The 16,304-nt window shown below is 35.9% G+C and overlaps 2 protein-coding genes and 1 long non-coding RNA gene across 3 annotated transcripts in view; all 3 read left to right on the forward strand.

The window, feature by feature from the left end:
* Positions 1-109: 109 nt before the first annotated feature.
* LOC140136219 (uncharacterized) lies at positions 110-6,117 on the forward strand. The gene is made up of 3 exons (XR_011856629.1): positions 110-179; positions 3,302-3,444; positions 5,438-6,117. It is a non-coding gene; the product is annotated as an uncharacterized lncRNA (long non-coding RNA).
* Positions 6,118-7,748: 1,631 nt separating this feature from the next.
* Positions 7,749-16,304, forward strand: part of LOC140136216 (uncharacterized) — a 49,422-nt gene continuing 40,866 nt past the window's right edge. Inside the window, exons 1-4 of the mRNA XM_072157936.1 lie at positions 7,749-7,913; positions 9,228-9,299; positions 9,647-9,703; positions 9,910-10,106. Coding sequence (XP_072014037.1) covers positions 9,702-9,703; positions 9,910-10,106 — 199 coding nt within the window. The 5' untranslated portion in view covers positions 7,749-7,913; positions 9,228-9,299; positions 9,647-9,701. The remainder of the gene's footprint in view (positions 7,914-9,227; positions 9,300-9,646; positions 9,704-9,909; positions 10,107-16,304) is intronic.
* On the forward strand, positions 10,867-15,399 carry LOC140136215 (uncharacterized). Its single transcript, XM_072157935.1, has 2 exons — positions 10,867-12,762; positions 13,889-15,399. Exons 1-2 carry the CDS (start codon positions 11,028-11,030, stop codon positions 14,059-14,061), a joined length of 1,908 nt encoding a protein of 635 aa, XP_072014036.1. The 5' UTR covers positions 10,867-11,027; the 3' UTR covers positions 14,062-15,399.

Consider the following 16,304-nt stretch of genomic DNA (forward strand, 5'->3'; position numbering starts at 1 on the left):
AAAAAAATTACCAAACTTCTTTTAAAAGTATGGCTTTAAATTAAATATTATATCATTTTATATTATATAATAATTATTAATTAAGTTATAATTATTATTTCCATACACAGAACCATAAATGGTCACAGCTTGACCCATCTACCATCAGATCTATTTGAAAACACCGAGTTGTTATCACTGTAAGTGAGGATTCCCTTATTTCAAATTATAAGTTTTTGTTTCTCTTTTGTTCAGAAACCAAAAATCAAGGGATTAAAAAGGAGAGCAGATCTGGTCTGCAATCATAACACTATTATGCTGGGAGGTCACTGTATAGGGTACATAACCATAAATATATAGTAGCCTATTGCGCTAACATATTTATTATCGGATATCTATCCCGCGGGCGGTGGGTTTTTTTTCGGGGAAGCATGGGGCGGCAAAATGGATTTCGGGGGGCAAATCATCAATCTTGCGCAAAATTGCTGCTTAAAGTGGCAATTTTCGTAATTTTGAGTTTTTACTGGGGGAAACTGGGGCCAGAGTTCTGACTGGGGGTATTTTCCCCCAATGCCGCCTACTCCCCGTGGTAGCGAATGGCGATGTAGATGAAATAACACCTCTGCTGTTCTTACATTACATGAATAATGAGCTATAATGCAGCTCTTCTTGAAAAGGAAGAGGCACAGAGAAGCCGGCATTGGTTATAAATTCGGAACCAATAGCCCAAGAGTGCTGTCTACACCTAATTACTATTACCAGACACAACGTTATGACCTGACTTAACGTTGCTCGGTTTCTGCAATAAATCGCCGGATATAAGGCACAGTATGTCCGATAGAGTTATTTCCGACGCTCGATCCCACTGCCACTTATATCCAATCAGGTAATAAGTGATTTATGTCCGACCGTGTGAATACGACTACAAGCTTATGGTCCCCTTCAACAATATGTTATTTGTTTAATGAATGAAAATTTGCCTAGCTATAGTCGTGTTCACACGGTCGGACATAGGTCACTTATTGCCGGTAAAAGTCAAGATTCCCGGTAATTAGTCACTATTACCGGTAATAAGTCACTTATTACCGGTAAAAAGGCACTTATGTCCCACCGTGTGAACACGACTTATTACAAACAAATGGGCATATGTGGCTGTCATTTTTATACATATGTACATAGTTTACCATGTACAAATTCAGAAAAATTCCTAAGTTAAATTTGCGGCAGTGTACTCAAAACATTTGGGAAAACACACACATCAGGCGCAAATTAGGTTTGCTTTGTGAAGTACAAAATGGCCGCGAAGCGCGACGCGCGGGGGTGTCTGAGGGGGGATGTGGCCCCCTCAGAAATGAGAAACTTTTGCAAATTGAAGACCTTATTGAAGCCATTTGGTGGACCAATTTTGCACTATTAATGTGTAAAAATTTAGTTTGAAAGCCGACAATTTATAAAATGACGGCCCAATTGAAGCCATTCGTGGACAACTTTCGCTGTTATTGTATAAATTATTGTTTTATAAATTTTGAAAAATGAAGGCCCAATTGATGCCATTTTGACACTATTATTGTTATTAACTATTACTGTCAGTAAGCCTAAGCGTCTCTGATACAGAAGCGAAAACGGCCAGTTGTTTATCCATATGTAGGGGGTTGTTTGGAAATTGGGAAATTTTGCAAAATGAAGGTCGTATAGATTTCTTTTTGACATGGGGTTGGTGTGGAGGGGTCGATGGTTGGAAAAATTTCTTGAAGTATAGTTAATCCTGAATCCAGCACCTTTTGGCAACAGAATAAGTTTATCTTGCAAAAAAATTTGCCGCATTGAAGCTATTATTATGGTGCATCATCCCATCATCCCACATGGATCTGAACGTGCACTGGTCCACTGACACTTTATCAGACTTGAGACTCGCAATTCCTAAAGCATGAAGCATACATGTACAGGGTGTATCAAAATGATTGGTACCGACGACTTTTCATTTTTTGCCGAATTATTTTACTGTTTTGTGTATCAGTATGGGGTTAATTGTTTAAATATGTGTAATTATTATAGTTATATCTTCTCTAAGAATTTTAGATCATAAAGATAGCACATTCTTGGCAGAAGTTACGTGATTCTAAAGGAAAGTAGGCGTTTTTACACTTTTCATCGCAACGCTGGATCAGTAGCGCACCATTTTCAAAGCTCTATTTTGCTTCAGATACCTTGTGGGAATGATATGTTGAAAATCATGGAAATGCTTTTTCCCTTACCTATTTCTTCATTCATAATATTATATAAATTATTGACTTGAATAATTTAGGTGGGGTAAAAGAAGTTTGTGTATCAACGGCTTCCAGGGCGGTAATTTAAATTGTAGTATTGAGGTTACTAAGTAGATGGTGTGGCAGAATGGCTATAGACTGTAGACAGTGTAGGTTAGGTTAGACCTGGTAAAAGTTATTGGAATGGCTCCACAGTATTCCACACTTCAGCATGCTTTCATAGTAAAGAATCACTGGTTGACACGAAGCTATGGAGGAGTGCAGAGAAGATTTAAAAGACAGTTTCCAACAGCAAGGAGTATCCCATGCAAAATTGCTATAATTTGCAATGTTTCAAAATTTGATATGGGCAGTTACAGAATGGATCCATCCCAGGTGTTAAGTTCATTCACGATAGAGCTTCACCTCACACTGCCAGAGTCGTAAGGCAGGGACTTCAGGAACTGTCTTTCTAAAAGCATGTGTAAAGCAATTTTATATTATGTAGACTAAGATATTGAAGAGCATGAATGCAATAAATTGTTCAAGCAGTGAACCTATTCATTTTGTGTTGTGTAAGTAAAACCATGATTACGTCGACCTTCGTTTAAAGGACAATAGCTCCCAGATGCATCAACCTATCATCTTCATATTATTACATCGATAAGTTAACATATGATCCTTTCTATTTATTGTAAAAAAACTATACTAATTAGCAATTTTATATTTTTGATATATTTTTGAAAATGTCACATAGCCCGGTACCAATCATTTTGATACACCCTGTATTTGAAGCAATCACTTATTTCATATTATATTTGGTCAGAAAGATTACACCTTCTCGCTAAAATAAATAATGAAACAAATTTGTAAATATAATAATTAGTTTATTATTAAATTATTATTTGATCATTTAATTGTTCAATCAATTAATAATAACTGCTTAATTGTTTAATTATTTTTAATTAATCAAAGACATTTTATTATCTTTAATATAGTTGTGAATATATATAGATGTGGATGGTAATATAATGATTAATTTTTAAAAACGAGCACCTTTATACTTTTATTTTCAGTGACTTATCACAAAACATGTTGAATACTTACCCGACGGATTCCTGCAGTCATCGCCGAATTTATCACTTCTCGTCTTGTTTAATAATCGACTTAAATATATTACAAAGAATGTATTTAAAGGACTGACCAGTCTACGAAACTTGTAAGGTGCTTTGCATCAAGAACGCATCACATACTGGTCTACAATGTATCTCGAAAAACACACATTTCGAGAAAACCGTAATTGAAAATCTTCATAATTAAGTTTACCTTTCTATAATTTAATTAGACTATGGATTTTAATTAAAGTGATTTTAAATTAAAGCATATATTTAACAGATTTATTTAAGTGAAATCTTGAATTATATTTACGTATGCAATATTGCTTAAAACTCCACTAAAGTTGTAGTTCTGTGTGTGAAATAGTTAATTTCCCAATATCGTAATTAAAGTGCATTTCATACTGCTATATATGCTTCAATTATTTAAAACCAGTTTCATGAAAAACCATAGTCTAATTAAATTATAGAAAGATAAACTTAATATGAAGATTTTCAATTGCGATTTTCTAGAAATTCGTGAGATTGATCAGCATGTGAAATACGTATTTTGTAAAAATCATAGATAGTTCAAATTTAACATTTTATAAGTAATTATATAGGAAACATTGAGATCTGTAATTTGTTGAAATGGAAGAGCTCCGTAAAAAAGAACTATACCAATTTTCTCAGAAAAGTCCAAAATTCAAGATAGACCAGTATGTGATGCACCCGACGAACGCAAAATTAAGTTGCTCTAAGCCCGAACGATCTTGGCGGATTGTCTATTGAGCCGAGGAATTAACAAATATATTATCAGTTAACCTATGATGCAGTATGGGAACGGATCCAATTGTATGTACTCAAAGGCGTAGCCGGACTATCCCCGGTGGGGGAAAGGGGCAAGGCATTTTAAGGGGAAAACTTTGACGATAATATGGGAAAACTTAGCGGGCCTTGTACAAGGCTAGCGAAGAGTGCAAAAGTTCATACTTTTTAGTCTAAAGTGGCTAAATATGAGGAATTTCGCCAGAAACCCACATAGAGCCGTCAACATTGTGGGAATGATTGTATGGACCACCCCCCCCCCCCTTTATCAAAATATAGGGGGGATTTGTTTTCCCCATCCCCAGAATCTATACACATGATGTTTCCTGCAGGTGGTCTGAAAATCAATGTATGGTAACCATGGTAACATATGCCTCAAATTACTTTTATTTATTGTCAAATCAGTGCAGAGAAGATTAGATATGAAAATTGACACTAGTTTCAAGAATATTATAGATACATTTTTTCATAGAATACTTAGTGATTTCATATTACCTGTAAACGAAATGTAGGAGAAAACATTATTAAGGAAAAAATTATTACTATTTTTTACTTGATTTTTTTTTCTCAAATAAAAAGTAAAATTGCTCTCACAAATCGAAATGCGCTCAATTTTCATTATCCTATTTTTGGACTGCCTATAAAGTTTTTGTGCAGCCTATACTAGGTTGTGGCAAGTTCATCCTTAAGATTCCCCTAACTCGATCGAACACAAACGATCCCCTCGAATGAAAATTAGTAACAACAAGTACCCGTACGCTGCAGTGGCGTAGATTTCTTTTTGACACTGGGGGATGAGGTGGAATAAAGTCTTGAAGTATAGTAAGGCCAGCACCTTTTGACGACAAAATAATTTATTAGTACCAATGCGCGCGGAGCGAGGAAAACATTTTGCGATATTGAAGTGAAACTGGAGAAATATGGCGCAAAAGTGGAATAAACTTTTTAAGCTAAAATGACCAAATATGAGGTTAATTTGATCAAAAACCCACATACAGGCGTCAACATTGGGGAATGATTGTAAGGACCATCTCCCATCAAAATATTGGGGATCTACTCCTATGGTACGCAGGCCTAGTGCTAATGCCCAGTGTTACTGATTATTTTGGGCTTGTTAAATTTCTGTCGGGCTAGTAACGTAACTATTTTTAAGTACAAGCGCGACTGGCTAGTGCCACAAAACGTCATGCAGGCCTGACCATAACTCTTTTACTCGGTATGTAATAGGCCTACATTTACATAGTTATGTTTAAAAAACCGCTTTACTGGTATTTCTCAATTTTATTTCAGATACTTATTTCAGAACCAAATTACTGAAATTCATACTGAGGCCTTTTATGAGACAAGCTTGACGGGGCTGTAAGTAAATAAAACCATGGTGAGATAGTGGGGGAGGAGTAATCATAATATTTTGGTAGGTGTGTTCCCAGCGGAACTAGAAATGGTGCATCTTTGGGAGCTGAAGACTATTAGAAGAAAATCCACACGAGGTTGCAGAGTAATTTACATCCCTGAACTCTCAAAAGAAAGCCAGAGTTCTAATATAAGCTCTATGTCACCATATTTTAGACGACCCCTTCTCTGACGAAGCACCCTTTAAAGGAAAGAAAGTGATGGGATGTAACTCTCAAGAGAGCCGCAATACCTGGAATGCCTTGGTTGAGTCAACAGATCCCAAAGCAGCTCGGCAACACTCCAAAGTTACAGCAAACCAAGTCGCACACCAACTACTCATGATGATGAAAGGTAGCGGTAAAAGAAAGCAGTACAGCAAGGACCGTGGTTTTACAAGAGCTTTCACCATGGACGAGCTAGAAACAGGAATCTCCACTTTAGATAACATCGCAACTGAGCGGATCAAAACTTTGGACGTGAGGCAAGGAAGTGGATCCTACAGCTCTTCAACGATGCACAGCTTTTGGAAAGCGATGGGTAATCGCTTAATTTTGTGATCCACCGCTCGTCGCTTTTGCATTATCACGGCGATAACGATTGCAGTCGACAATTAAAATATTCTAAATGCCACGAAAAGTATTTTTAGAACATCCATAGCTGTCAACAATTATTTCCTTGAATTATTACATCACCGACCAAGTTAATAATCGACAACGGTAAAGGTAAAGACAAAGGTAAAGGCAAATGGGGATATCAAAAGAATGCAGATGTAACCTGCGATTGTGGAACAAATCACAAACAATGGAACACCTACTGTGTTGCCCTGATTTGGAGCAAACATGCACAATCGCTGACTTCATTTTACAATGAGAATGCCACATAATGTGTGCAGCACTGGCTGATACACATTTAATCTTGTGCAGTGTGATGCGCTAATAAAAATTCCCTTTAAAGGGAAAGCCAGCTTCAATGCAGAAGATGCCTTGTAATTAGTTTGGGTGGTGGCATTTTTAGGATCACTCTTTTTTATGATCCATCATGTTTCATGACAGTCCACCAAACCATCAATGATGAGAACATGCACACAGAAACAGCAAACCAAACAACTCCTATAACTTCCTGTCAATTAATTACTCCAAATTGTTCTGTCTTTTTGTCTTTTCTGCCTTTTAGGCTACCCTTAGCTCATTATTAATATAAAGAAATGCAGTTTTTAGTTAATTGGCTAAAAACTGCCATCCTACTTGCCTTATACATGCACATTAATTTTATATTAATTCGCAATTTATACTTAATATAGCACATTATAAAATGTATAAAGACTGATATTGTTCAATTATAATAGGCCTACATGTATATAAATTATACCCATATCAAAAATAGGCCCTGAAATTGCATCGAATTTTTCCCGTTGAAAAGACAAAACTGATGTTTAAGATATAAATTATTTCATAAATGACATTTTGAGTCATTTTTATCCATAAAACGATACAGATTATAGGATATTTTTACTTTGACTTTTACGTCCATAAAGGTTTTAATCATGTTATCAATACACTCACATCTCATGCTGTGCTGATCTCCAGGAGGTCTGCGAATGTAAATCTAAGAACGCCTGATAACAAGGATTCTATAATTTTCTTTCGTTGATATGCTGTGGAAACTATTATAGGCCTGGCATGAACTTTTAATGTCATATTTCCTTCAAACCATAACTTTTGAAATTCTCACTCGTTTTCATTCGTTGAAACGGCAAAACATACTTTCTTTTTCTTACAAATCCAATAACAGGTCTATTATATATTTTCACCATAAAAAGTTCCGCAAAGTAATTCAAACCAATGCTAGTACCCCGTAATCTCTTTAGCAAACAAAGACGATCTCCGAATTAGATCATAGCCAGCTAACGCTGGCGAAAAGAAGAATGGGGCTTTCGGAGCTGTCCGGTCCAAAAACGCGGTCTTTCCGGGCGAACATCCCCGTATGGTGTGCTTTGTGCCCCGTATACTACAAGTAATGTTATATCTACATAATACGTAGCAAAATGACCACAAATATTTGATCGAGTTGTGAACAATTATTAATATTGTTGATGTATTGTGAATAAAAAGAAAAACTTGAGCTCGACAAAATATTGTTTACAACTAATAATAATAATATTGATAATAAATTGTGTTTGTAAGTGTTAAAAACCAACAAACAGTTATCAACATAACCAACGTGAAAACTCATTTTTACCATACATTATTGTTATTAATCGTGTTATCTTTTTCTATTCTTTGCTTTACATTATAAGGTTTGTTTTTAACAACAATATAACTTCTATTGCCAATGAAACTCTCAGAACACGCAACTGTTCTCTTGAGCAAGTGTAAGTAAACCAGTAAACGCTAACAAATAACAGATATGTTGTATTTGATCGGATTGCAACGTTTGCACATTGTGGGACATGAGAGCACATCAAACACATCAAATTGCATTCTGAATACGTGGAATGTCCTTCTGATAATTTTGAGAGTTTTTTTTAATTCGCGATATTGCTATTTTAATTTTGTATTTCTACAAAGACCATAAAAATGTTAGCTCTTTTAGGAAAATGTACAAGTATAATTTATGTTCAATACAAAATGTAAACATTTTCAAATGATAGACGGCTTTTCCTCCCAGCTACATACATTTTAAGAACACATCATAAAATTGATAAAGTTTACTTCGAGGACTGATAATTTCAAAATTATCAATTTTATAATTTCCTATAAAATTTGTATTATATCGCAAATTTCAAAAAAATAATGATTTGATATGAGAAGGGCATTCCTCGTATTCAGAATGTGATGTGCTTTGATGAGTCTGAAATGCTCTAATGTCCGACAAGAAATACTGTGCAAACTTACTTTCTGATCCCTTAAAAGGGAAAATTTGTAACATTAACTACGAAGAAGGAAAGTTGTTTTGCTATGTTAAACGTCATAACACCGTTTATATAATTATTTGCTACAATGTATAGCTATAACTTTATACCACAATAAGTAAAAACATTTCCCGTGTAATGTCGCTATGACATCATAATTTGCGCGCCTCCTCTCAAAATTGAGAAATTCCGGGTGTATAAGAAATGGATTTTCGGCTAAAACATCCCACGAACATGGAACTTTCACATGAAAAACTGCGAAATATTAAAGGAAATATATATTCTAAATATAACCAAGTCCATATGTTTGGCCTTACCCCCGAGAAAGGTGGTGGTTTGATCGAATTTTACTACAAGCATATTAGTAGGGCGGGTGAACACCATAGGGTTGGTTGCCTCAGGTTGTCGAAGGACTTTTTGGGTTATTCCATTTAAATCCACACTACACTACACCTGTGGAAGATTTAGCTAAAGTCTTCAACGGAGGGAGTATGACTGCTGAATAAAATAGACAATTGGTTAGCTTCCATTTGAAATACTCACTCCAGTTGTGGAAGATAAAGGTAAAGCCGTAATACAGGGGGAGTATGAGTTTCAAAATAATAAACCCGGACCAATTACATTTGAGAAACCTCCCCCTGTGGAACATATTTCAAAAATCTTCCACAGGGGAAAGTGTGATTTGGACTGGAATAGCCCAATGTACTTGACGTTCGTCTCAAAACACGACATTACATATCAAATATCCCCACTTTTAATTTTGTTATTATTCAGGTACTTGTACTACAATGACATAACGGAAATAAAAGATCATGCATTCGATTGTCTGGCGAAAGGAGGCGAAGTGTAAGTTTGTTGCTGTTGGTGTTAGTGGTTTTGGTAGTAGTGGTGGTGGTGTTGGTGGTGTTGGTGGTGGTGTTGGTGGTGTTGGTGGTGGTGGTGGTGGTCGTGGTGGTGGTGGTCGTGGTGGTGGTGGTGGTGGTAATGGTGGTGGTTGTGGTTGTGGTGGTTGTGGTGGTGGTGGTGGTAGTGGTCGTGGTGGTGGTGGTGGGTGTGGTGGTGGTGGTGCTTGTGGTTGTGGTGGTGGTTGTGGTGGTGGTGGTTGTGGTGGTAGTGGGTGTGGTGTGGGGTGGGGTGGTTATGGTTTACATGATGATCATAATATGGTTGTGGTATTCTATATTTTATTACAGATACTACTCAAGAAGTTACCTATTGGAGACACCTCACTTTCCCAATCACGTTAGAATGTAAAAATATGTTTTATCAATTTTACTATTTCATTTAATAGCATATTCAATAACATTTTCAAAACACTTAACACCTCACTTTACGAAGCTCCAAGCAATGTTACATTTGTATAATGATTATTAGTGTAAAATGCATGAGATAATTAAACTTTACATATCTTAATCAAATGAAACTTGTTTTCCGTGATTCAATTGCATCTGAACAGGTTTGGAGTTGGAGACAACATCAACATACCAATCCCTGCAAGTGGAGAATTACATTACAGCATGGTCAAACTTGGTTTCGAATGCTATGAACATCAGCATACTTACGAGCACGAGCATGACGAGTATAAGTGTTTTCCCTGCAAACCTGGTACTTATGGCAACCGTATTGACGATGGATGTGTCATGTGCCCTGCTGGTGAGGGGAAACGTGATGTCTGTTCTATCATTTATTCCTATAGTCGTCCTTTCTTGCTTTCTTAGGTCCAAGATTCCAGGTCATATTTCTCTCAATTTTCTAGCGGCAACAATCAAGAAGATTTATCAATTCTAAGGAATTAATTGGATGAATAATGGTAACCATTAAAGAGTTACTTAATACTCGAGGTTAATGGTATGCACGAACAAAAATTGGAATCTTAGTGTTTCCTATCAGAACGGTATCCATCTGTCGCAATTGACCCTGGAACCCCCTTCTGCAGACACTCTCCTACCAAAACCTCATTTTACCCAAACACGTCCACCGTGTGGAAGTGGAATTATCTTTCGGAGTCAAATTGTCAAGTGCCACACTATTGTTTCATTCAAAACTGTCTGGTCTGTTTTGGTGTGTGTTTTAGGCATCCTGTTAATTTAGTGGTCTACGGGCCACTATTGTGATTTGTCTGGCTTCGGCCGTATGTTATAAAAAAATATATATATTAAAAAAAAAAAAAATAATAAATAAATAAATAAATAAATAAATAAATAAATAAATAAATAAATAAATAAATAAATAAATAATAAACATTCTTCAAGTACTTAGTAACTCTTATTCACCAATATCTCTGCCTTTTTACAGGTGGATATTTTCAAGTAAGAAGTGGACAAGTAGCAAAGGAATCCGGAGGGATTGGCTGTCTACATCTACATAAATACTCAACAAAGTTGCATGAAAGCAATATCTAGTTGAGGTGATTTGTGCACAAATGGAACCTTTGTCTCTCTAGAACAAGCACCTGGAAACAGCTCAGCTGATTGTCAAGTATGTCCTACGGGTACCAATAAGAGTAGATTCGCAGGATTCCGTGCCTGCCCTTGTTTAGATGGATACTACAGAAAAGATAGATTTGGTCCTTGTATGCGTTGCCCGGAACATGGCATTGACTGCACGAATGAATATCAAAAACTTAAGCCAGGTTTTTGGTGGACTTGGAACTTCTCGATGCCAACCCCTGAAAGTCAAAACTTACTTCAGGAATACAAAGCATTTGTTAACAATTTGAACACACATGACAGGAATTACGATACTGCAAGCACTCGATTTGACGGCCCACTTCCAATATCATTCCCGTGCCTACGAGGTATTGACTCTTGCCCAGATTTGAATGGAATTGATGGATCTTGTGGCGAAGGTTATGAAGGATGGCTTTGTTCCAGATGTAGCAGTGACTACTACTCATGGTTCGAATATTGCATTAAATGTCCACCAATCTGGCGTCTGATTATAGAGGTTTTTGGTGTTTTTATTTTGGTATGCTTAGTTGTGACGATCTCAATTTGGGATCTGAAGACAAAAATAAACGAACGTAAGGAGAACAAAAATGACAAATCGCTCAACCGATCGTTAGTATACCTACTGGTAGCTCGATTTAAAATAGTTCTTGGTTATTACCAAATAGCTGGAGCTACATTTACTTCTCTTCATAACGTTCATTGGCCAAACGAAGTATCTAAACTCGCGTACCTGTTTCGAGCTTTAGAGCTTAACATATTCAAATTATTAGCAAAGCCTCGCTGTTACATTGATTCTCTTGTACTGAATATTTACGAGGAATTCCTGATCGGATTGGTATTTTGTGGTCTTGCTGTATTTTTACCGGCTATCATTTATTCCTTGAGGTGGCTGTACGTAAAAGTTTATAAGAAGTTATCGCTTGAAGATGTGACAAAAAAACTGAAAGGTCTGAGAGAAAACTGCTACTTCTTTGTAGTATTAATGCTCTTTATCTCTTACCTAAGTTTGTGCTCTGTTATTTTATCTCTTATGCCAGTGGCTTGCCAAGAGTTCTGTGTTGATGAGAACAACAATTACTGTCTTCAGCGATTACGATCAGACTACTCAATTGACTGTCAGACGCAAAAGCACAAGAACTATGTTACAACAGCGTACGTATCGTTGCTTTTTGTCATCGGATATCCTGTATGTTTGTTCGTTTTGATTTACCGTCGAAGGCCAAAATTGTGTCAAGAAAACGCAGATATAAACGATGAGTTCGTTGACAGACCGCATTCAGGGGATGTAAACTCAGCACTTGCAGAAGGAAGTGAAGACACTGGCAATGTAATGAACGAAGGCACAATACAGGTACTCGATACAGAGCCGCTTTTACATGCAGAACAACACGATCTACAACTTAATCCTGAAGATATTGAGGACGTTCAAGGTGAACATATGGAGGACATAAATGAAGACTTGCAAGATGATAAAATCGATGGTTATTCTAAATATCCATTGTATGTACAGTTTCTTTGTGAGAATTACAAGCCAGAATACTGGTATTGGGAGATACTTGAGCTATCCCGTAAAGTGTTGCAAACATCTCTTGTAGTGCTTTATGGCTCGGAAGATCCTCTATCTCTCGGGGCGACCATAGTTCTGTCAATGGTGTTCATATGCAGCCATGCATATTTTAAACCAATGCAAGACTCCTTCGAACATTGGCTGCAGATGACTTCTCTAGTAGCTATCTTTCTTAACCTGGTCTCTGCTATAGTTCTATTAGTTCCGTTTACGGACACATCTGGCCATCGACAGACAGCAATGGCGGTGTTTATAATTGTGGTGAATGTATCAGTTGTGTTACTCGCCGTGGGTAAGTAATGAAGTCTACTTATTGAAACTTATCGGTTCATCAAACATTTTCAATTAAGAATACAATTACTTTAAAATTGTGCAATAAATTAGTTTTTGAGTAAATGACTTTTGGCAGAGCAAAATCGAGAGGTCATTTTGACACATGATTTCCTGGTCACATTTTTGAAAAAGTTTAGAATATCCTCTTGCCTGGAAATATAATTATTGTACAATGTATCGGATATATTTTGTGGGACCTGAGAGCACTTCAGACACACCAAATTGCATTCTGAATACGAGAAATGTCCTGATGATATCAAATAATTTTAGTGGTGGACGGTTTTTCATCCCAGTTACATACACTTAAAGTACATACCATTAGATTTATAAAGTTTACTTCGAGGCTAGTTAAATGTTCAAAAGTTTCAAAAATTTCAAATTTTTAAAAATATGGTATAAAATTATTTGATATCTGCAGAAGGACATTCCTCGTATTCAGAATGCAATTTTGTGTGTATGATGTGTATCAGGTCATACAACAATACTGTGCAAAGGTGGTCGACGACCCCTTAAGTAAAAAGATTAGTAAAGTATTGTCATTAGGGAAAAAGGCATTTTAATACAACAATATTACTTCACTAAATAAAATTAATCGAACACAGTGGTTATGTAGCAAACTGGTTTTAAATCGAAATTTTAATCTAAATAGTTTATTTATATTACAAGATTAAAGTTGCAATCTTAAAATCGGATGATACCATGATCACAGTCTGTTGATATATCTAAAGGTTTGCATTTTGTATTAATCTTGCTATAACACTGGCTAATCTTATGAATATTCATGTACCCCATCAAAGACATGACCTTAATCTCCCATTATTCATAAAAATGACCTATTCCAGTTGAAATGAATACTGTATACATGTTCCCCCTTCAAAGACATGACCTTAATCTCCCAGACATGGGGTGTGGATTTCAGGTAATTTCACACACTCTCTGTATAGGATATTAAGGTCATGTCTTCCAGAGGGGGTGTATGGATTTTGACTGGTGTAGCCCAAAGTACCAACGAACCAGGAACAATTATTATGGTTTTGTTATTAATATGTATCATTATTTCATGATTTTGTTTACATATCTTGCAGGCAACTCAACACTGATAATATGGCGGGCGGTAAAGCAACACGGACGTTTTGGCGCGTGTTCCTGTCGCAATTGCGTAACCATTGCAACTGAAACGGTATCCGTTTTGTCTAATGTCAGTCGACACAGCCGTCGTGGTCATCAAACCCATGCAAACTTACAAGGGCCATTATAATAAGCATTAATACTTCAACCTGGTCTCACTTTAAGCAAATAACAATTTCACAGTGAAATTTGTTTGCTGTATAGTGTAAAAATGTATAATGCAAAGACTTAGCCTCCCGGGGTGGGGTCCTTCAAAAAAATTTGTACGGGGATGTGCCACGCAGACTTTCGAATGCTGACTTTCACCAAAAAAACATCCAAAAATCACCCAAATTTGCCCTAATTGGGCACTTTTATGGGCACGTTTGCCCAAGTGCGCCCATTTTGGGGGGCATTGCTCTCCACTGAAAACCCAGCCATCGATATACAAAAAACCTCCGGGCCTAGCCTTGCGGTATTGCATCAGCAACTGTCGCGTAAGTACTTGGCAACGAAGCTGTTTGTGTCTCGCAGAACTTCTTCAGAGAGAGACTAACTGTGCAGTCACTATTTAAGTATGTACATGTTATAACAAAATAATTAAACAATATCGGAAATAGTATTAGGTACATATATCACTTATTGATGTATTGATTTTTACTTTGTCATGAAGATAGTTTCTTAAGCTACTACCCCCAGACTACTATAGTTTGATCAGCTCTTAATAGGCGGGAAATGTTAGGCTTTTACCACTACGCCGAAAAGTATACCCACGTTAAGAGTGCTTTTATTTGACCTGTCTGGCCTATATTGTGTGTGTTAAAGAAAGTAGACAAAGTACAATACTTCAATTAATAATTTGTGGTGCTTCTGGCGAGGTGTCACAAGATAATTCTCAAAATAAAATATTTTGATATTAATCCGCGATGTTATAAGGTTCGACGATTACCAGCTGATCAAAGCATACAAAAGCTTTGTTTCAGTAAAAATCGGTGGTGTACTAGCGAAGATATGGTAAATTTTGAAACGTAGTTTTGAAAACATTTTTAAAGCCATTTTCGTGGCTTTGTGTACCAAAAGTGACTGCACATAGTTGAATCATGAACCATCTGGTTAGTGCTCTTAAAATGGGCTACCTGATTGATCTACTAAGCTCTAATTCATCTCTTGAATAGAAGTGTTGCGCTTAGTCTCTAGTGTTTCTAGTGAGTACCTAATTTTACTTATTTGGATCTGTCTTGAGAACATTATTTATCAGTGACTTTTATGAACGATCCTGATAAATTTATTCAGAGAGGGTGATAAAGTGAAGTTGTTGAGCTGCAGCCACGATTTCTAGTAAATGAGGTTGTTATGTAAGTGCTTAGTTGTGACTTTCAAAAACTCAAGGAGATATTCTTTTATGTAATCATTTCTACCACTTCAAATACCCCATTGTTTAAAACTACCTATAATGAGAGCACCGTTCAGGTTGGTCCATGGTTCAACCCCGGGAGTTCAACTCTATTCAACCACTTTTGTAACACTTAGTAGACAAAAGTGGCCCAGGCAGTTTTAAGACTAGGTTACATAATGTGCCGTATCTTCACTTGTTTAATATCGATTTTATTGGAACAAAGGTTATCTGATGGCTAAAGAAATTATCTTGATAGACATATAAATATCAAACCAAACAAATAGCGGCATACTTGGTTAATTCTATTTTCAAAATTGTACAAATTTTATTGTTACACCCTGTATATGTTTTCTTGTAAGGCGCTCTGTGCTTTGTGGAGCGCCATATAATAATAATAATAATAATAATAATAATAATAATAATAATAATAATAATAATAATAATAATAATAATAATAATAATAATAATAATAATAGCAACCTTAGCAAACACAAAACGTTTTCGACAAGATTAGAAAAAGGTTATAAAAGGTTGTCAGAAAACGTTTAAAAGTCGGGTTATATAAAGGGTATATTAAGAGTATAAAACGTTTTCATAACCTTAAAAAACATTTTTTGATAATCTAGTGCTCAGCAAACAAAAATGTTTTACAGAAAACGTTTAAATGTCGGGTTATATAAAGGGTATAAAACGTTTTAATAACATTCAAAAAACATTCTTGAAAACTTGATACAAAACATTCTAAACAGAATGTTATTTTGGGGTTGAAAAAATTATTTGCGAAAAATGTTTGCCCAAAATATTTTCAATAACGTTTTAAAAACGTTTTCATGACCTTTATATAACCTGACATTTAAATATTATTAAAAGGTTTTGAAAAAAACATTTTAAGAACATTTCTGTGTTTGCTGGGTTCAAACATTTTAACATAATGTTATTTAAGTATTGACACAATATTTGGCCAAAAATGTTTGCAAAAATAGTTTACAATAACATTT

This window comes from Amphiura filiformis, chromosome 16 (assembly GCF_039555335.1).
Source record: "Amphiura filiformis chromosome 16, Afil_fr2py, whole genome shotgun sequence".
In the NCBI taxonomy this organism is placed as follows: Eukaryota; Metazoa; Echinodermata; class Ophiuroidea; order Amphilepidida; family Amphiuridae; genus Amphiura; species Amphiura filiformis.